At 38.1% G+C, this 23678-nt stretch overlaps 1 protein-coding gene across 2 annotated transcripts in view; it reads right to left on the bottom strand.

Moving 5' to 3' along the window:
• The window catches only part of LOC135469260 (phospholipid scramblase 2-like), a 34330-nt gene extending 10652 nt beyond the window's left edge, over positions 1–23678 (bottom strand). Inside the window, exons 1-13 of one of the 2 annotated variants that reach the window (XM_064747861.1) lie at positions 23517–23671; positions 22256–22328; positions 20364–20684; positions 16902–17021; positions 14065–14142; positions 11642–11718; positions 10570–10700; positions 9686–9806; positions 9206–9308; positions 8122–8180; positions 7568–7683; positions 3158–3374; positions 1261–1334 (exon numbers count right to left, since the gene is read on the bottom strand). In XM_064747861.1, coding sequence (XP_064603931.1) covers positions 7639–7683; positions 8122–8180; positions 9206–9308; positions 9686–9806; positions 10570–10700; positions 11642–11718; positions 14065–14142; positions 16902–17021; positions 20364–20684; positions 22256–22328; positions 23517–23531 — 1143 coding nt within the window. In that variant the 5' untranslated portion in view covers positions 23532–23671 and the 3' untranslated portion in view covers positions 1261–1334; positions 3158–3374; positions 7568–7638. Of the gene's footprint in view, positions 1–1260; positions 1335–3157; positions 3375–7567; positions 7684–8121; positions 8181–9205; positions 9309–9685; positions 9807–10569; positions 10701–11641; positions 11719–14064; positions 14143–16901; positions 17022–20363; positions 20685–22255; positions 22329–23516 lie in introns of those variants that run through there. The other variant, XM_064747862.1, reaches the window with a different exon arrangement.

Here is a 23678-nt window from a genome sequence, read left to right as displayed (position 1 = left end):
GATTACTATTTACAGAAATTTCATACTAACTTGACCATGTAGATTGTCTCTGGTAAATGAGAGAATTTTATTAGTGATGCCCTATTTCTTAACTGAGACAGATATCAGTCCTGCTGAAAGCAAAATATTACATTTATCCCCAGTGTATATGTTGACATAGATATGTTGCTCATACGATGGTCTAACCATAGGAGAAAAAAGAAACTTTTTATCTCTGTTAAAATTACATGTATATTAGCTAAAAAGGGCAGACCAGGTGTCCGAAATATTAGATGAATTAGGGTACACACAAAAGATCCCACCACCAAAGACAAAACAAAATGCCACTGCCAATTACTGTGAACTTTTCATATGTAATGTACAGTTTCAACCTGGAGCATTAACAGTAAAGTATTTAATTCACAAGGTGCTATCAGAGGTGTCTTGTGAATGAGTTCATGTGAAACTGTATTTACCAACATGCAAGGTTAGAAGGAAAACACCTTTTTATGGTACATTTTGTGGCACCACTAGGATCTTGCTACATTATTATGGTATGTTAACTGAAGTTCTAGAATTTTTGAGGGCTAGTGAAATTTCATGAGGGCTAGTAATATCTGAAAACCACTTGCCCTACCTTGCTAGTGAGTTAAAACCCTTAAATTCAAGCCTTGCCAAGTTCTTTCAAACAATATTTACTGAGGTGATATCCATTACAAACTTACTCAAAACATTTACTAAACAGATCTGATCCATCCATACAATATGCGAGATGAGGACTGGAGTCAATACTAATATTTTATGTTTGAAACAAATGTTTAGTAACTCACTGTAGCATCCATAAAAATATTCAAGCAAATCTTTCACAACTGCAGTTTGAACAACTCTTGGAACAATATGTTTCTCTTGAGTGAAAATAAAGCCAAGTGTCTCCTGAAACTTGAAGTCAATTCCTCCAATTTCTCAGGAAATTTCGACAATCCACTGGTTAGATTCTTCTCATTATCAGCTAAACTAGCTTTTGTTTCCTCAACATCTGAATCAGTGCACATATCAGTGATCACCATCCTTTCCAATGTGTCAAATAATGCATGTTTTTTTTGCATATGTGCTCTCAGTGAAACCACTTTTCTATACTCTCTTGGACATCTGTTGAATCCACAGCACACTTTGAAATTTTGTTCATGTTACAACTAAAAAGCTGAAGATATCTTGAAAAGGAAAATGTTCTTACTGAACATCTTGGACACTGATAAAAGTTGAATGCCGTTTAGGTCTCACCAAGAAATTTCTCCCCGAACGCCCCAAGGTCCTGCTCCTCAAGCCACTCACATACCTCCTCCACTGACCACTGGCTGAAAAAGTAAAATTACACTTCATCAAATCTTGAGATTTTGATTTGATTTATTTCATTTGTGTTTCATGCCATACTAAAGAATATTTCACCCAAAAGGCTGCGGCTAACATTATGGTGGGAGAAAACTGGGCAGAAAAAAGTTACTACTACAAATCATTTTTTTCCTCCACGATCGAATCTTAAGGTATAAACAGTTATAATTTTACAGCAAGATGTATTTTTAACTCAAACTGTAAGCCTAATGTGAATAAAACTCTTTGCACCCACTACTGTACTAGCAGGGCTGAGTACATGAAGTCCACACTGGCTAAAGACCTGCTCACCTCTCTGCTGGACAGCCTTCCCTTCTGGGCCTTTGTTTGTTTAACCCATGCCCTCATGTACTCTTGTGCTATGAGTATGCTCACTTCTTACATTCAGTGCAAATAGCACACTACTTTAAGTTGAACAACAAGGCAAATACAAAGAACAGAACTAAAGCCACTACTGAACATCAGGACAGAACAGAGCTAAAAACTTGTTTGTTCTTCACAAGTATGGTTACCAACAACATCAACACACCGAAGATTTGCCTTCATCGCAGGTAATGAACAAACAACAGAAAATATTCCTATATTCTTATTATCCAGACCATGTATGAGTCCGGATGAGACTCGTAAAACAACCATGTGACCATGAAATCAGCAGTAAAACAAAAAATGGGTTCTGACTCAGAGCCCTTTCGAGTGCTGGAGATGAAAATGGTTCAATATAGAACCCTCGGGAGTAGCAAAGAACCCCCTTTGAACCCTTTTTGTTAAGAGTGTATAAAATTACTGACTGAATCGCCCTGTGGATATGACAAGTGATGGATCATCCTAAATTTACCAGGTTCTTTTGTTTTCAACAAGGCCAAGAGGGAAAATTCGAAGGTGTTAATCGGTTGATCCTTAAATGAGTCAGCTATTCTTCCCATTTCTATTAAAAATTTTTTTTATTTATTTCTTTAATAACTAGATCTGGATTTTCCCTTGCCAACTTTAAGTTAAGTGATTCCCTAGGGTTTCTAAGCCCTGTGTTACACAAACTGAAACCACATCTGAAGCCTTGAAGTAGCTCTTGTTTGATGACTAAAAGTAGGTACTTCCTTAGCCTATCCTGTAGAATGTCTACTTTAACTGGACTTTTTGTCAATTAAAACAGTTGGTTGGGTAGGTTGGTTTGTGTTATGTGAAAAACGAAAGGCACGGCACTTAGACTGTGGGCGGCTGAGGCCGCAATTACTGCACTTGCATGAAAATCTGCAGCAAGCGAGAACAGCCCTTACCATCATAATCATAACATACGCCAGTCAGAGACAACCTGGCATTTTTACCAGTCCTAGGTTGATACTGAGGCTATAAAGTAGCCACATGCATTAACTTAGCTTGAGATCGGATCATAAATGTTAGCCAGAGTTCTGCATAATTCTGCCCACGAATTATTAGGATGTCTTGCCTAATGTATTCTGAATATTAAATTAATTTAAAGTTTTAAATTAATATTAAAACGGCTGAAGTCCAGGCTTCAATAGAGTCAAGTTTTGACAAGGATGGGCGGGGTTTCATTTCGAGTAGTCCATTACTATTAACCTGCACCGATGCAGACTGTAATATGTCCCTCAGTTCTTGGTCGCCTTTTAATAACTAACCAAGTTTGATGTACTCATTTTTTTCGCACATGGACATAGGAACGTGCGAGTCTATAGAGTCACACACACTCACTAGTCAAGTGTATTAGGCGGATCAGGTGAAGGAAACATTGAAGATGTTACATCAACAGGATTTGTGTTTCGAAACTCACCTGTGCCCGATACGGCGGAGGTTTGCCCCGTTAATGCGAGGTGAAGGGCAGAAGGGGTTATGCGAATCTCAGTTAGGGTCGTGACCGATACCACACGCGAAGCAGCATGGCGTCACGTCGAGGTGGTTGGGCGGGGCGACGTGACTTCTCCACTCGTATCGTTACCCGTTTCCCGCGACGTGCTCCCACCATCCTAGGCATAATTATCCGCGAAAATCTACCAAATAAAAAAAATGAGAACTAATGAAGACAGCAACAAATAATCTAGCCACAAAGCCACATTTAAGTGCGAAGAAACAGTCCAAGATTGCTCAACATCACAATTTTTTTACCGACTAATTTTTCGTCGCACTGAGGGGCTTGCATGAATTTTGGAGTTTTGGCCTATATTGCAACGCCACGCAGTGGATGTGCAGATTAAAGGGGGATAACTCCAGTGAGCGTGAGTAAATAAAAACAAACACCCTGCAGTCACATAATGAATTAATCGCGTTTATTCCTGAAAAAATAAATACCCATAGCTTATAAGCGACAGACAAATTAAACATGGATATCGAGTGCTCATTCCAGTTTTACTAAATTAGCAGAGAATACAGCAATCCCAGTACAACCGTGGGCTTCAATCAAAATGAATTTATATTAAATCTGGACAGCTGAACGTTGATAAGAAACATACAGATTTGCCTCTGGCCAAAAAGAAGTGGACGTGCACCATAGTCATTCAGAAAAAATGGTTATACATCACACATATTTTACATAAACATTACAAAGAACGGCTTATTTACCCGGGAAAATATGTTTCAGGGGCACAACCGACATGAATGCGTAAACATCGGTAATATGCTCTTACAAAGCTACCTGGTGAACAATTGGTACAGGTGCAGCTGGGTATACACAGTCGTGAAATATAGATTTAGGCAGAAATGTCCTTTGAGTTAGGAGTGTTTTTGTGTCAAACATAGCGTCAGAGATGGTTAGCAAATAATACGACTGATACATGTACATAGACATAGGGTTTGCATAATACACCAGGATAGCTTGGTAAAATAGGGTCTGCAGTCATGTATATAGGTCTGTCACGCGTATTAAAAAGCGGCTAAAGATTTGCCCATTTGCTTTCTCCAACATTAACACGAGTGAATGTAATAGCTTCCTGGTAGATTACCCTATACAATATATTTGTGAGGGCATCTTATTATCGACGATGCAGTATTTTTCTCTTTAAGTATCGCGAAGATTTATCAGGTGAAGGATTGTAGTTTTACGCCACCAGTAAACCTGACAGCAATATCTGAATATCTGGTAAGATAACGCCGAAATTTTTGCATTGTGTTATGGTCAGTCAATTTAATACTCTCTAGAAGTAAGACCATCCCCACTAGACTAATGTCAAACGACAAGCTTACGGCCCTGGGTGAAGCAGCATGCATTCCTACAGATATTCGAAGGACATACATGTAATGCGATATACATGTATAATACGCGGAATTTTTGTCGAATAAAACGGCATATTTCTTTTACTTGTCAATTATAAGCAGTAGTCATCAATAGACTTCTTTTGTGCAGCTTATTTTGTGTTTTGTAATGTTTATGTCTCATTTTCAAACGGCAAAAAGGCTTCTGATCACATGTATATTCATGACTATGACAAAGCCAGAGAATCTCGATTCTTAATGATCCGGCTGAGTTTAAACGACTCAAAAAGAAAAGTTTGTGTAGAGTGAGGAAAAGATTATACAATTTGAGTCCCTGTGTTACCACGGATATAACTCTCATCTGGGGGGAATAATGTTGAAGTGAGCACAGTTTTTGAAGAAAACCCAACCAAGCGATACGTTCATTTAATACAAAGTATTGTTTTAGAAATAAACGGTAGCCCTAAGCTCGAAGATCACGGACAGAAGTGCAGAGGATTCAGTTTATCATTAGGCAGTTGTTTAACGTTATCCATACCCAAGAAGTTCTTCGATGGCGGTCTGCGTTACGGGTGAATGGACGAAACTTGAGTGCTCCGAGTAAACACTGATGTTTGGAAAGTTACTGAGACAAAGCCCAATGGGTGAGGCACGGATATGTACATACAATATCCAATACAATATTGGAAAACTAGTAATCTTCAGCGAGGGTTTATTGTGCTACAAGAGTACATGGGAGGGTGGAATAGGGAAATCCACAAAGCCCCCGTCCATAGCCAATTCGCACTTGCATGTAATGCATGTGTACTACAAATTCAAGGAAAGCACCATATGCCCAATCAGTCATGTCTCCCTCGCACCCCCCCCCCCCCCCCCACGAATTAATACTGCTGTATGGCGTTTTTCGTTGAAGGGAGCAAACAAGGTATATTACCGAGCTTCAAACTTTTTTCACAGCTCAAAATTTAAACTTATCATTGAACAGCAATTATACTTTAATTATTAAACAATAAACGCGGGAAAATCGCAATTTCTATTTACATCTACTTTAATTTTTTAGACACAAATTTCGTACAGAGTTTGTGGGAGGCTTACAATTATGTGCATACTCCGGTGTTGGCAGCCCCAGTAAATCCTCAATGGTGAGTTTATCATGGTGCTCGTCACGTACGTGACTGGTCTGATAAAACTGTTTATACTACTGTTGCACATAATCGGAGCCGCTTTGCATCCGACCAGATTAGTTAGATGTGTGCAACATCTAGTTAAAACACTCACAGTTATAGGATATGAGCAACTCACCGGGTGAGCAAGTACTTCGGAACAAACTATGTATGTCACATTTGAAATAGTTACATAGGCAACAACTACAAATTTTCAGTTACATTTACTTTGTAAAGCATGAAACTTACACAAGTTCTATGTGAAACTTGTACAAAGGCTTAGGTTTAGTATGGTTAACTATAAAACTGAGATCACAAGCCTTACAGCGCTCATTACCGTAGAGGAAATCAACTCTTTGGTACACAGTCGAATATTCCTGCAGCTGATGTATGCATACCTTAAAATCTTCAAAAATTATGATTTCTAGAAAATGTCTTGAATCAGTTTTAAGTAAATATCATTATTTATCTACTACAAATATGACATATAGAACAACAACATTCTTTATACAAAACAATCAGGATTTGGAATCAAGTACATTGTAAATATCTCATGATTTTGCTATGATACAAGTACATGGACCAAGACAAAAATATGCTGCGCTCTAATTAAAACAGCCAAAATATAAACACAAACACTAAGACTCTTAATATGTACTATGTAACCCATTCCACGAATAAGGTTTTTGTGTACATCAGCATTGGTCATGTAAATTAAACTAAAATGTGGTTCAAAATATCAAATTTTATTTATATTCATAATATATTATATACACATGGAAAACAATGTTAGAAAATGACAATGTAAAGTTATATACACCTCATCTTTATGTTAATTAACTACATTCTCTGGAATGCATCACAAGGTCAAGGTCATCAGTATAGTCTTGCATACCAGTACTGACATGTAACAACACACGTACTGAAAACATTTACTTATTTAATTTGTGCTTTAAGAATATCTAAAATGTTCTAACAGCACAGGTATTGAATGCCTCTAATCAGTAGGTCTGCCTACTTTATTTAGCAGCTAGAATATTTTCAGCACTAGTCACCATAAGTTTCAAATAATATTCCAAGTCAATAAATCGTTACGAAGGATGTCTACTGCAAAAACCATAAATTCATTTCTGAATAACTGCCACTGATAAAAGTATGTAGTATATCAATACACAAGCATTAAAAACACCGGTTATAGCACTAGTTATAGGCAACTGTTTTAACCGTCTGCTTTATAACAAGGGTTATGGGAAACTTATGATAATTTGAATAAAAGTGCAAACATCCCCAATCAAAATGAGTAAATGTTGAAATCATGTTTATCAAATCATTTACACCAACTTTCATAAAGATGATGTGAAAACTGTGAGATTAGCAGACCCAAACATAAAACTTAACTCAATTAACATAAAACATAAAACCTTACTCAGACACCAACACCCACACGAAAACCACTTTTCCGCCAAACTCACAATACCTCGATTACTTCATAACAAGAAGCTAAAAACACATATAAATAGTATATTGCCTCATTAAAATTTTGAGAAAGTTTTTATCACAGTTACTTTTGTTTATAGTCCTATACAATACCTCAAATATCAGCCTAAATATAGGGAGAGCAAATTCCTACGGATGAACTTAATCCCTTATACACCGACATCATTGCTCCATATTTACATAAATTATGATACCAATTGTCATGACCAGCTAAATCATTTTGTATAAGAGTTGATTGTCATGAATTTGTGCCCTATGTCCTATGTCTAATGTAACACTATTAGATTCCACCCCAGTTCTCGTGTATGCCCCACCCAACATCACCCCCAACCCACCCCCAATCCGAGCTTTTACAGGTAAGATATTACACAAGTGCAGCTTCTTCTTTCCTCTAACCATATCATCTTCAGTAATTGTTGTTGTTCTGCTTCTGCTCAAAGAACATAAAATCCTGGGAGAAAAAAAAGAGAATGTAAGAAAAAAAGTGCCAATACTAAAAAGGTCATAACTGTACATGTCTATTTAACTATCATAATAAAGCCCAGGACATACAAGTATATGGGTTGAAAAAGGTAAAAAGACAAAGGCATAATGTACATTTAACTAACATTAATGAATACATTTTAAACTTAACAAAAATGTTTTACTTATACAACGACGGCCAGCATTATGTTGGGAGACCAGACATAGTCCTGGGAAACCCATGACCATCCGCAAGCTGATGGCACATGCAGGTGTGCCACAATAGGGGAAGCCATGCATGATCTTGACTTGAACTCACAGCAATCATATTGGTGAGAGGCTCCTCGGTCACTGTGCTGCACTAGCATGATACCCAATAAAGGCATCAGATGCCTCGAAAATTAAATTAGAGAAGTATCTGACTTACAATTAGGAAAACTGCTCCAAGTAAAACTGCCTTGATTTTAACATCTAGGTCCATGGGAACTGCAAAAACAATTAAATAAAAAATAACATCAGTATTCATTATAAAACAATAAATATTATTTCAGATACAGGAGTTACCATGCAGTACTGCTGGCATGCATGGGGATTATGTTGACATGCATGCATGGGGATTATGTTGACTTCCTGTAATTATTAAACAAGGATTATGAGAGCCCTGACGTAGCTCACTGGTTGGTGCTGCAAGGAATGGCTGACGCTGCAAGTAATTGTTGGTGTTGCAAGCATGGTTGGTGAGAAAATAAATGGTTGGCATTAGGATGAATGGTTTGCTTTGGAATGAATGGTTGGTGTTGGAATAAATGGTTGGTGTTAGAATGAATGGATGGTGTTAGAAAGAATGGTTGGTCTTGGAATGAATGGTTGGTCTTGGAATGAATGGTTGGTCTGGGAAGGAATGGTTGGTCTTGGAAGGAATGGTTGGTCTTGGAATGAATGGTTGGTCTTGGAATGAATGGTTGGTCTGGGAAGGAATGGTTGGTCTTGGAAGGAATGGTTGGTCTTGGAATGAATGGTTGGTCTGGGAAGGAATGGTTGGTCTTGGAATGAATGGTTGATCTGGGAAGGAATGGTTGGTCTGGGAAGGAATGGTTGGTCTGGGAAGGAATGGTTGGCCATGATAGAATATGTTAAACAATCTAAACACGAGCCAGTTTTTAGACTGAAAACAATATACTAGTAGTACAATCCAGGACTCAAGCTATTACGTGCATAAACACATTGCAATACAACTAAAGCAACCACAGACACAAAGATACAGCATGTTATTAATAATTCATACAAGAATCTACATTGTACGTGTAGGTTCTACACATCCAACACAAGGTTAATTTACAAGTAAAATGTATAAAAAGCTTTCTTACCATTTATGCCAACCTTGGTGGAAGAGACTTTTTTAAGGTATGATAGTGACAAAATAATCAGTAGAAGATTTGTTTCTGTCTGGTATGTTGTGTACTGTACATGAGCAATCGTACCAGACAGATTAATGAACTTAACTCACTTACAATTGATACCAAAATTGTCAGCATCTGTGTACATTTCCCGAAGTAGCCCAGTCCATTGTTTGCTGATTTTCCCGACCTCTGTGTCCCAGTCCTGTGAGAATATCTACCAAAATAGAGAAAAAAAATACATATTTTACTTGTTTTGTTTCCTTACTGTTTAAAACGATAACATTACAAAATATTATCTGCATTAAAGACTGATTGATTGATGTAATACTGTCTCACAAGGTTCTCTAGAATACTTTAGGGCAACGGTTAATGTTACACGCGGTTGGTGTAGGAATAGTATTAAAATGCTGAGAGTAAACCACCAGCCTGTGGCAAGTAACTGAGGAACTTTCTTATGTGTGATATTCAGAACTGCACAAAAAGCTCCACAAGGAAACTGAAACACTGCCATATACCATATGACCCTAAACATCCACTGAGCCAACAATCGTGGAGACACACAGGCGTAGTGTTCAGGCATTTCACTGATACCTTAAACTCCTGGTCCCATGTGCAGCATATACCCTGACAGATACAGCAAGGTCCTTTAATGTTAAACACCAGGTCGCCTGAGGCATTCAACACAGAATACTTTGGCGTCCACATGGTAAACCTAAACAAAAAATGCATATAATTAATTATCAATGCAGCTAACACATATGTCTACTGCTGTTTTATAACAGAACCTTAACTGTGACAGAGGACAATTTTGGGACTTACTGCTCTTTAACACAACCTAGACAGTGACAAAGGACAAGTTTTAGACTAATTACTGTTTAACAGAACCTTAACTGTGACAGAGGACAATTTTGGGACTTACTGCTCTTTAACACAACCTAGACAGTGACAAAGGACAAGTTGTAGACTAATTGCTGTTTGACACAACCTTAACTGTGACAGAGGACAATTTTGGGACTTACTGCTCTTTAACACAACCTAGACAGTGACAAAGGACAAGTTTTAGACTAATTGCTGTTTGACACAACCTTAACTGTGACAGAGGACAATTTTGGGACTTACTGCTCTTTAACACAACCTAGACAGTGACAAAGGACAAGTTTTGGACTAATTGCTGTTTGACACAACCTTAACTGTGACAGAGGACAATTTTGAGACTTACTGCTCTTTAACACAACCTAGACAGTGACAAAGGACAAGTTTTAGACTAATTGCTGTTTGACACAACCTTAACTGTGACAGAAGGCAATTTTTGGACTTACTGCTCTTTAACACAACCTTAGCTGTGGAGGAAGGAAAGTTTTGGATTTGCTGTTGTTTATAGCACATCCTTATAGCTGTGACAGGAAAAGTTTGGGACTTGTTGTTGTTTATAGTATGTCTTTATAGCTGTCACACAGGGAAAGTTTTGAACTTACTGTTGCTTAACATATCCGACAACTTGACCCGGTGGAGCTTCTACCGTGACGGTATAGGCACAGCCATCAATATGAGCACAGCAGCCACAGCCTGTACAACACTTGAACTCTCGGGTCACTCGGATCACCTCCTGCAGCACAACCAACACACACAGCTTAACAGCGTGGACAAAATATACAGTAACATATAGCATGTACCGTGCAATGCAATGTCCTTACAAGGGTCATCAGCCATCTTTGTGTCTTTGTCAGTATGGTGTCAAAAGAGCAAATCAAGATCAGAACTGAAAGATAAAAGTATACACCTGGCTGTGATCTGATACTGTATTTCCACAGACATGTCATTGCTAGCTCTGCTTCTTGAAAATCATTAAATTAAATACCTGTTCATAATTACTGAAGGTGGTTAGGGTATTGTGTCAGTAGTAATAACAATTAAGAGCCATGTGAATTAATATATAACTGATGGAAAAATAGTCACACCCAACCATAATATAAACCAATTCCATGCATTCGACAAAATTGCATGCCCATCATCATAATTAGTTAAACTACATGTAGTATAAATATTGCAGCAGTACCTAAGTAAATGTCAGAAAAAACACCTGATGCTTATTAGGCAGAAATTTTATGAAAACTGATTAACATGCAACTTAAAAGTTATGGTTGCTGAGTTGACATAAGCCAGCAATTGTATTAATAATATCACAAGTATGTAAAAAGAGAAGTCCGTCATACAGTTATACAGGCTTGATGTACTGAGAGATAAAGGGACATAACTCAATAACAACAATAATATACCTGTGGTTAATTAAACATGTACATGGTATATGGGGAACTGGGGCTCTAAACTGAGCACAATAAATCCACACAAATAGAGGCTGCAAAATACATGATTATTTGATGAAATATACATGCACATGTAGTAAGTGTGGAGAGTAATATGTAGCAGTTTTGTTATATACATGGTTAACATGGCAGTTAGATTCACCGCAGTGCCATGCAAGTCTGCATGTGCATAATGAAGCAGTTCAACAACTATAAAGTTTTCAATGCGAAAACGCTGTCTCACCTGCCCCAGGTTATCTGTAATATGCATGACAAACCCTCGGTGTGGCCCACAACACTGTCTCATACATGTGTCAGACTCTGTCAATATAAACAACTAACATTTACCAGAGACAGAATTTGAGACAGATTCTGTATTTGACATAAAGATCAGCACTTTTCAAGTCACAAATTTTGCTTTATTCCAATTCGTTCACCCACCTTATATGGCCACTTTACAATATTTTTGTCAAGTTTTACTAATTTCTTATAAGAGGCCATTAGATGTGTCATTTTAATAATTGCCTTTACATGCTACTGAGAGTGAAATTTGTACAGATCAAACCTTAAGTTAAATCATTTGTCAAAACACAGCATATTTTACTTACTGCCACTTGAATCAGTTTTGTGTACATGAAAATGAGTGAAACTCTGAGAATTGAAGCCATGATAACATTGCCAGGAAATACTGACATCATGTACACATCCACTATACAGTACATGTATACACTGGCAGAGAGTCAGTCAGCAAAGTCAGTCAGCAAATACAAGACATGCTCTGAGGGATTATTCGAATCTATCTCTCATGTACATTTGTAAGCCTCAAAGGCAAGGTACATATACACCTGTACTTACTCTTCCTCGTGCAAATGTGAATTACACATACGGCCCCCATCCTCAGCTCCAAAGTAGGCCAACTGCTCCCTCCCTCCACTGTAAAGTATAGCTACAGCTAGACTCACACTCACCTGCAAAGCACACCTACTGACCCCACCTTCATCCGCTGTAAAGTACAACTACAGCTAGACTCACTCTCACCTGCAAAGTACACCTACTGACCCCACCTTCATCCGCTGTAAAGTACTACAGCTAGACTCACTCTCACCTGCAAAGTACACCTACTGCACCAACCCTTCATCTGCTGTAAAGTATAGCTACAGCTAGACTCACTCTCACCTGCAAAGTACACCTACTGCTCCCACCCTCATCCACTGTAAAGTACAGTACAGCCGGATCCTAACCATCGATCCTAAGCCCATTGTGGATGGATGGCCCATGTATCATACACCCACTATACCCCAATCCTGGCCGGACCCTGACCACCAACGTAGGGTCAGCTCACGGCCTGTCAATAATCTGTCCATGGTGGCGCCATGGTCAGAATATCATTTTGGGACATTCATTCACTTGCTGGAGTTTCATGTAACATCAGATGTACACTGAAACTGCGCTCACAGATTTCTTTTTACCGATACCAAAAATCTTTGGTTTTGATTTTTACTTTCTTTGGCGTATTTTCATAATTTATACATGGACCGGAAGAGGAATGTTCTCAACATATGTAATACATTTTATAGCTTTATTTTATGCAAGATTTAGGATGCATATATAGGCATGGGGCCTACATAGTATGTCTTCACATGGATATAAAGGCTAAATATGATTGCACTCGTCTTATAATAAACATGTTTTTGTGCTTCTAAAAATTAATAAACGATAGGATCCACAATTGTGAAATTGAGGATACAATTTAGGGGCTCAAGATTAAAGGGAAAAACATATTAACATGCTGACCTTTATACATGTCAGCGGTTTGAATTTTATAAATTCTACGCCTTGTGTGATGTGCCAATACCATTCATTACATATACACTTTCAATAGAGGTCTTTTAAGTGTATATAAGCACGCAGGCTGAGACACATCACAAAATAAAGCCAAATATTCCTGCGCATATTTTGTATCCAACATGAAACTGTGATAAATTTACTGATACGCCAAAGAATGGTCCATTTCCAATTCTGAATCCCCAGTAATGAAGGAAACTGTGTAGCGGGTGGGAGATCAAAACAGTAGGGATCCCAAACAGTAAGCTATATGTATTAAAACTCAAAGTTTGTGCAAAATTCGAGTGAAAGTAAATATGCTCCCAGCCGTCACGGTGTCCATAACAGACAGGACGGTCTACAAGAAATGGGTCTGTATTTAGCGTTAAAACATGTGATGATCATGGGCCAACAGTTTGCCAATGTTCAGCCGAGGGTCCGCGTAAAATAGCCGGAGGATCGCGTCAAGGTATGCGTATGAAGGCGCATGGTCGGCGTATCATACACTGACCATGAGCCAACCGTCAGCATATCCTTCAGCCACAATGGCTGTAGGAATGATGGTTAGGATCTGGCTGTACTGTACGTTTACTTACTCATCCTCGGCTGCACAGTACACCTACACTGTACACCCCGGCCATTATCAGTTGCCAAGAACACATACTGACACCCTCATTTGTACAAAATTACATCCACTGGGTCATCTTCAGCTGGAAAGTATACCTACTGACTCACCTGGCCTCAGCTATCAAGTAAGCCTATTGACTCCCTCAGCTGTGAAGTACATGCACTTACAATGTGCTAACTCTGAGCCTCGTCGGCAAAATACACCTACTGACTCACCTTCAGCAGCAAAGTACACCTGCTGACCCAGGGAGTTGCTCACTCTGTACTTGTTTTTGGTCTCCCAATTTGTGAATACTGTGAAAAGAGACCAATCATATACATGTAATGTATAGTTAACTATACTGCAATTATCAACTAATACCTGTAACATTTAAAACTAACTAAATTTTAATCACTGGAATATAAGACTGGATAAATACTTACCACAGCCTGAAATAAAGCTGATAAATTCTTCTTCATCACATACTAAAAAAGGTTTCATGTCTCCATCATCACGGAGTTCACATTTTGTACAATATACTTAAATTCAAAAATATAAAGATTCAGCATTAAACATTACATCAAAATTACTATTATAATGATTCCAAGACAAAAAAAAAGAAAACACGGAAAGTTCTCATCTAAATACATTTACATGAACATCATTACTTGTGTACATGTATACACTTAATTTTGTGACTTGCTCTCTTCAGTAACTCTCTAATCATTGCAGGGTTGTTCTTTGTTACATATTGAGTGAACACATTCAGTTGTGATGCCAAGATCCTATTACACCCATGTTTTCATCTGGAAATTATTAAATAATCTGATATTATGAAGCATAAAAACACACTGCCTGTTTCAATGATCTGATATTATAAAGCAAAAAAAAACTGCCTGTTTCAATGATCTGATATTATAAAGCGAAAAAACAAACTCCCTGTTCCAATAATCTGATATTAAAAAGCAGAAAAACAAACTCCCTCTTCCAATAATCTGTTATTATAAAGCGGCAAAAACACTGCCTCTCTTCCAAAAATCTGATATTTTAAAGCAGAAAAACAAAGTGCCTCTTCAAATAATCTGATATTATAAAGCAGAAAAACAAATTGCCTCTTCAAATAATCTGATCATAAAGCAGAAAAACACACTGCCTCTTCCAATAATCTGATTATAAAGCAGAAACACATACTGCCTCTTCCAATAATCTGATATTATAAAGCAGAAAAACAAACTGCCTCGTCCAATAATCTGATATTATAAAGCGGCAAAAAATATTACCTCGTCCAATAATCTGATATTATAAAGCAGCAAAAAATATTACCTCTTCCAATAATCTGATATTATAAAGCAGAAAAACACACTGCCTGTTTCAATAATCTGATCTTATAAATCAAAAAAACAAATTGCCTCTTCCAATAATCTGATATTATAAAGCCGCAAAACAAATTGCCTCTTCCATTAATCTGGTATGATAAAGCAGAAAAACAAGCTGCCTCTTCCAATAATCTAATACTATCAAGCAGAAAAACAAATTGCCTCTTCCAATACTCTGATATTATAAAGCAGAAAAACAAACTGCCTCTTCCAATAATCTGATATTACAAAGCAGAAACACATACTGCCTCTTCCAATAATCTGATATTATAAAGCAGAAAAACAAACTCCCTCTTCCAATAATCTGATATTATAAAGCGGCAAAAAACACTGCCTCTTCCAAAAATCTGATATTTTAAAGCAGAAAAACAAATTGCCTCTTCAAATAATCTGATATTGTAAAGCAGAAAAACAAATTGCCTCTTCCAAAAATCTGATATTATAAAGCAGAAACACATACCGCCTCGTCCAATAATCTGATATTATAAAGCGGCAAAACAAACTGCCTGTTTCAATGATCTGATATTATAAAGCAGAAAAACAAACTGCCTGTTTCAATAATCTGATCTTATAAATCAAAAAAACAAACTGCCTCTTCCAATAATCTGATATTATAAAGCAGAAAAACAAACTGCCTCTTCCAATAATCTGATATTTTAAAGCAGAAAAACAAACTGCCTCTTCCAATAATCTAATACTATCAAGCAGAAAAACAACCTGCCTCTTCCAATAATCTGATACTATAAAGCAGAAAAACAAATTGCCTCTTCCATTAATCTAGTGCGATAAAGCAGAAAAACAAGCTGCCTCTTCCAATAATCTGGTGTGATAAAGCAGAAAAACAAGCTGCCTCTTCCAATAATCTAATACTATCAAGCAGAAAAACAAATTGCCTCTTCCAATACGCTGATATTATAAAGCAGAAAAACAAATTGCCTCTTCCATTAATCTGGTATGATAAAGCAGAAAAACAAGCTGCCTCTTCCAATAATCTAATACTATCAAGCAGAAAAACAAATTGCCTCTTCCAATAATCTGATTATAAAGCAGAAAAACAAACTGCCACTTCCAATAATCTGATATTATAAATCAGAAAAACAAATTGCCTCTTCAAATAATCTGATCATAAAGCAGAAAAACACACTGCCTCTTCCAATAATCTGATTATAAAGCAGAAACACATACTGCCTCTTCCAATAATCTGATATTATAAAGCAGAAAAACAAACTGCCTCGTCCAATAATCTGATATTATAAAGCGGCAAAAAATATTACCTCGTCCAATAATCTGATATTATAAAGCAGCAAAAAATATTACCTCTTCCAATAATCTGATATTATAAAGCGGCAAAAAATATTACCTCGTCCAATAATCTGATATTATAAAGCAGCAAAAAATATTACCTCTTCCAATAATCTGATATTATAAAGCAGAAAAACAAATTGCCTCTTCCAATAATCTGATATTATAAAGCAGAAAAACAAATTGCCTCTTCCAATAATCTGGTATGATAAAGCAGAAAAACAAGCTGCCCCTTCCAATAATCTGACATTATAAAGCAGAAAAACAAATTGCCTCTTCCCATAATCTGGTATGATAAAGCAGAAAAACAAGCTGCCCCTTCCAATAATCTGACATTAAAAAACATTCTAATAGTACATGTAGGAAAAGACATTGGTAAAAATCTATTAACTTACATTCGAACAGCTCGACCTGCTGCTGTACCAAAAGCTGATCCACCTGAGTGAGGTATTCCAGGCCTGGGGGACAGCCGGCTATACCCTCGGGCCTGCTCATCCACACTACCTGTTGGCCACCTGAACAACACCATTAGTAGCACCAGTTAACAAAGGCAACTCTCCTTATACAGACTGTGCATGTAATCACAGAGTTAATATCAGCAGACCCATTTCACAAAGCAGACAGTGTAGGAGTAAGTGCCATGCAGCTATGTGTACACGTAATCACAGAGTTAAGATCAGGGGGCCCATTTCACAAAGCAGACAGTGTAGGAGTAAGTGCCACACAGCTATGTGTACATATAATCACAGAGTTAAGATCAGGGGACCCATTTCACAAAGCAGACAGTGTAGGAATAAGTGTCATACAGCTATGTGTACATGTAATCACAGAGTTAAGATCAGGGGACCCATTTCACAAAGCAGACAGTGTATCAGTAAGTGCCATATAGCTATGTGTACACATAATCACAGAGTTAAGATCAGGGGACCCATTTCACAAAGCAGACACTGTAGGAGTAAGTGCCATACAGCTATGTGTACATGTAATCACAGAGTTAAGATCAGGGGACCCATTTCACAAAGCAGACAGTGTAGGAATAAGTGCCATGCAGCTATGTGTACACATAATCACAGAGTTAAGATCAGGGGACCCATTTCACAAAGCAGACAGTGTATCAGTAAGTGCCATATAGCTATGTGTACATGTAATCACAGAGTTAAGATCAGGGGACCCATTTCACAAAGCAGACAGTGTAGGAGTAAGTGCCATACGGCTATGTGTACATGTAATCACAGAGTTAAGATCAGGGGACCGATTTCACAAAGAAGACAGTGTAGGAGTAAGTGCCATACAGCTATGTGTACATGTAATCACAGAGTTAAGATCAGGGGACCCATTTCACAAAGCAGACAGTGTAGGAATAAGTGCCATGCAGCTATGTGTACACGTAATCACAGAGTTAAGATCAGGGGACCCATTTCACAAAGCAGACAGTGTATCAGTAAGTGCCATATAGCTATGTGTACATGTAATCACAGAGTTAAGATCAGGGGACCCATTTCACAAAGCAGACACTGTAGGAGTAAGTGCCATGCAGCTATGTGTACACGTAATCACAGAGTTAAGATCAGGGGACCCATTTCACAAAGAAGACAGTGTAGGAGTAAGTGCCACACAGCTATGTGTACACGTAATCACAGAGTTAAGATCAGGGGACCCATTTCACAAAGCAGACAGTGTAGGAGTAAGTGCCATATAGCTATGTGTACATGTAATCACAGAGTTAAGATCAGGGGACCCATTTCACAAAGCAGACAGTGTAGGAGTAAGTGCCATGCAGCTATGTGTACATGTAATCACAGAGTTAAGATCAGGGGACCCATTTCACAAAGACGACAGTGTAGGAGTAAGTGCCATACAGCTATGTGTACATGTAATCACAGAGTTAAGATCAGGGGACCCATTTCACAAAGCAGACAGTGTAGGAGTAAGTGCCATACGGCTATGTGTACATGTAATCACAGAGTTAAGATCAGGGGACCCATTTCACAAAGAAGACAGTGTAAGAGTAAGTGCCATACAGCTATGTGTACACGTAATCACAGAGTTAAGATTAGGGGACCCATTTCACAAAGAAGACAGTGTAGGAGTAAGTGCCATATAGCTATGTGTACATGTAATCACAGAGTTAAGATCAGGGGACCCATTTCACAAAGCAGACAGTGTAGGAGTAAGTGCCATACGGCTATGTGTACATGTAATCACAGAGTTAAGATCAGGGGACCCATTTCACAAAGCAAACAGTGTAGGAGTAAGTGCCATACTTCTATGTGTACATGTAATCACAGAGTTAAGATCAGAGGACCCATTTCACAAAGCAGACAATGAAGGAGTAATTGCCATGCAGTTATATGTACACGTAATCACAGAGTAAAGATCAGGGGACCCATTTCACAAAGCAAACAGTGTAGGAATAAGTGCCATACGGCTATGTGTACATGTAATCACAGAGTTAAGATCAGGGGACCCATTTCACAAAGCAGACAGTGTAGGAGTAAGTGCCATACGGCTATGTGTACATGTAATCACAGAGTTAAGATCAGGGGACCCATTTCACAAAGCAGACGGTGTAGGAGTAAGTGCCATACTTCTATGTGTACACGTAATCACAGAGTTAAGATCAGGGGGCCCATTTCACAAAGCAGACAGTGTAGGAGTAAGTGCCACACAGCTATGTGTACATGTACTCACAGAGTTAAGATCAAGGGACCCATTCTACAAAGCAGACAGTGTATCAGTAAGTGCCATGCAGCTATGTGTACACGTAATCACAGAGTTAATATCAGGGGACCCATTTCACAAAGCAGACAGTGTAGGAGTAAGTGCCATGCAGCTATGTGTACACGTAATCACAAAGTAAAGATCAGGGGGCCCATTTCATAAAGCAAACAGTGTTGGAATAAGTGCCATACAGCTATGTGTACATGTAATCACAGAGTTAAGATCAGGGGACCCATTTCACAAAGCAGACAGTGTAGGAGTAAGTGCCATACAGCTATGTGTACATGTAATCACAGAGTTAAGATCAGGGGACCCATTTCACAAAGAAGACAGTGTAGTAGTAAGTGTCATACAGCTATGTGTACACGTAATCACAGAGTTAATATCAGGGGACCCATTTCACAAAGCAAACAGTGTAGGAGTAAGTGCCATACTTCTATGTGTACATGTAATCACAGAGTTAAGATCAGGGGACCCATTTCACAAAGCAGACAGTGTAGGAGTAAGTGCCATGTAGCTATGTGTACACGTAATCACAAAGTAAAGATCAGGGGGCCCATTTCATAAAGCAAACAGTGTAGGAATAAGTGCCATACGGCTATGTATACATGTAATCACAGAGTTAAGATCAGCAGACCCATTTCACAAAGCAGACAGTGTAGGAGTAAGTGCCATACCGCTATGTGTACATGTAATCACAGAGTTAAGATCAGGCGACCCGTTTCACAAAGCAGACAGTGTAGTAGTAAGTGCCATGCAGTTATGTGTACACGTAATCACAAAGTAAAGATCAGGGGACCCATTTCACAAAGCAGACAGTGTAGGAGTAAGTGCCATATGGCTATGTGTACATGTAATCACAGAGTTAAGATCAGGCGACCCGTTTCACAAAGCAGACGGTGTAGTAGTAAGTGCCATACAACAATGTGTAGCGTAATCACAGAGTATATCAGTAGGGGAGTACTCCATGTGTTATTTTGTAACATACTGCAATGTTATATCAGTAGAGGACTACACCATGTGTTATTTTGTAACACACTGCAATGTTATACCTGTAGGGGACTACACCATGTATTATTTTGTAATATAATGTAATGTTATATCAAGAATATTGTTATTTCACTACCAAGACTGACCTGGCTGACCTGGCACCCCAGGTGGTCCATAAGGGGGGTGCCCTGGCTGACCATATACTGGTTGCCCTGGCTGTCCATACTGCGGTTGCCCTGGTTGTCCATACTGCGGTTGTCCTGGTTGTCCATACTGTGGTTGCCCATACTGTGGTTGCCCTGGTTGACCATACTGTGGTTGCCCATATGGTGATTGCCCAGGTTGGCCATACTGAGGCTGCCCATATGGTGGTTGACCGGGCTGTCCTGGTTGACCGTAGAATGGTTGCCCACCTGGTTGACCAGGATGACCATATTGTTGTGGCTGTCCTGAACCAGGTGGAGGGCCTTGACATTGAAACAATAACATATTACTATATCAAAGATCAACACTTAGACACAGCAAAAAGGGAAACACTCATGTAGTCATCAAGACAAAAAATATAAAGGTGGAATGCAACGCTTTCAATTTTCGACAACAGGCTTCTCATCTTGCTACAGGAACATCCATGTAGGAAAAGCGTAATATCATAGCAAGATGTTCACGTCATACGCCGATCATACAGCCAAGATGGGTGTACCATCCACATATGATGGGCATAGGATCTGCGTATTATGGGCGTAGGATCCAACCGTCATCTGCATGGAGCTTTACGACAAGCACGAACATTCAAAAATAAACTCATTTAACCTATAACAAATCCCGCATGTTTGTTCTCTCAAAATAAAATACAAAATCACAAATGGGTCACGTTCCCGGCACAGTTACTAATTCGAGGAAGATACATCGTGTCGTGTTTATAGCTAGCTTGTATACAAAGGCTAAAGTGGCATAAAACGGTCTAATCGAGACTACATGTATCGCCAATCAAGATTTACTTACGACGCCATCAGGATGGGCGGATGATACTAATATCGGATCAGCCAGTACTATATAGTGTAAGTCTGGACAAATAATTTAGTATATATTTTTAATATACATTTTCATGATTGTTGCCAGTTTGTAACATACTAGTACATTAATTACTTGGAGAATTCATGTGTAAAAATTGCATCTGTTGTCGTGGTCTTGCATGCTGACAATCAGATGGATGAACCATGGCTACTTGGACGTGACAGAGTTCCAAAATCCAAGTGGAACAATTAAGACAGGGTGTTTTGAGCAAATTATCCACAGTCAAGATTTGTGCCATGCATTTGTTTTCAATATACTATATAAAATACTATACTATATATAAGCTACAATATGTACTTTCAGACATTTCAGACAAAAACGTAACACCATATTTTTAGCCTCATAACTTCACTTTCACATCAAAAAGTTTATCAGTTAATCAGTAATGTTGGTGAATGTCACATACATTCAACAGACTACATAGGTCAACGAAGATCTATCCAACAAAACCTTTACTACATTAGGTAGAGATTTCCCCATGACAACATTAGGTAGAGATTTCCCCATGATGTGGACCAACAAATCTGATCAAATACATACACATTGTATATACTACATATATTTATTTGACATAATTATTTCTTTTCTGTTTTTAGTGTAAATGGTCCCATATATAATCCATGAATCATGAAGTAATCTAGTGGATATAGTGGATTAATGGTCTACCAAGCCAATCAGCTTCCATGTTTGTAATTTGTCAGTATCATTCTCGGCAAGGGGTCAAAAACAGTATATACACACTTACTTAATTATACATGATTAGGAGAAAAACATGATCAAGTACACAAGTATATGTTTGAAATCGCATCATGTGACATTGTTTTACCACTATGGCGAGCACTTAATTATATGACTGCCAAGACCGTAGAATCAGACAGGATGCATGATTATATGGCCACAAGGTACGTGTATGCACTGTGAGATTATCACTACAAATTAGGAGTGAGAAATACACATACATTACCTGGTTGTGTTGTTACTGGTTTATTGTCATTGTCTGTCATTTCCTTATTAACTGATGTCCTTAAATTTGATCTCTGAAAACAAAGAAGTTGCATGCATAATACATGTGCAGTCACAGTATTGCATTGCTGCTGTCTGTACAACATACATAACCATCTACAACCACATATACTTGAAGTACCATTCTGTCAACCAGATACTGTAGTCTAAAGGCCTACAGATTGTTACAATGTAACTATACAGAGGTCCAGATAAGTTTTAGTGAGGGAATAATGCATTACTTTTTAGCAAAATACATGTACATATGACTTATTTGTATAATTAGAGCAAAACAGTACAATTAATAAAATTCACAAATTGAATTACAACGGATACAGGTATGTGGAACAGGCCTATGCATTTATGCAGTAATGTTATATATTTATTTTCATATTTATTTGACTGGTGTTTAATGCCATACTCAAGAATATTTCTCTTATATGACAGTGGCCAGCATTATGGTGGGAGGAAACTGGGCAGAGCTCGAGGGAAACCCACGACCATCTGTAGTTTGCCAGCAGACCTTCCCACGTAGGTCTTCCCACGAGCTGGACTTGACCTCATAGTAACCACATTGATGGGAGACTCCTGGCCGTCATTGCCCCATGCTGGCATGCCAGTCCCCTGGCCACAGAGGCCCTTCATGTGCAGGAAGTTACAATTACCTATGCTTACATATTGATTTATAATCGTCTTACTCTTGACAGTGTACAGGCCAGCAAACATCCACATGTACAGTACTACTCTCAAATTCAAAGCCTTGTACATGTACATGTACTGCAGGCTGTTTACACTGTATACCTCACTGATCAGTACCTATATATACTACATGTGTCAGGCACATATGATAGGCCTATACTATTACATACAATGTACATGCAGTCATATATTTACCACTCACATTAATTTAGCTTGTTTGTAAATATATACTGCGAAATGCACTCAGCTGAGAACATACAACAACAAACAACATTAAATTAGATAAATTAATATTAGATTTAAATATTTACATTAATTTAAGTGAACTATGGTATGGCAGGGTATAACTGATAAGAAAACTTTGACAATTACATTGAAATACTGTATAGGTATAGCCTAATTAGCACAACTTACTTCACATCTTATATTAATTAAAACTTATTTTAAAGCATTCTTGAAAATATTTCTCATGTACATTATTTTGTTTTAGATGCTGGGTCACAGAACTTATAGCATATCATTACCTTCTGTATGTCCATGTACTGACTGATTGCAGCTACAGGTAGACCAATCAGGTAAAGGTAGAATTAATCTACATGTCCTATCTGTATAATGTCACAACTTAACCTTTACACAAGTACATGTACTGGTTCTAATAGTTTGGTGGCTGGAGCCTATTCCTAAAT

This window comes from Liolophura sinensis, chromosome 6, assembly GCF_032854445.1.
Source record: "Liolophura sinensis isolate JHLJ2023 chromosome 6, CUHK_Ljap_v2, whole genome shotgun sequence".
NCBI lineage: Eukaryota > Metazoa > Mollusca > Polyplacophora > Chitonida > Chitonidae > Liolophura > Liolophura sinensis.
The sequence above is the reverse complement of the archived record's forward strand: the minus strand, read 5'-3'. Positions and strand labels throughout refer to the sequence as shown.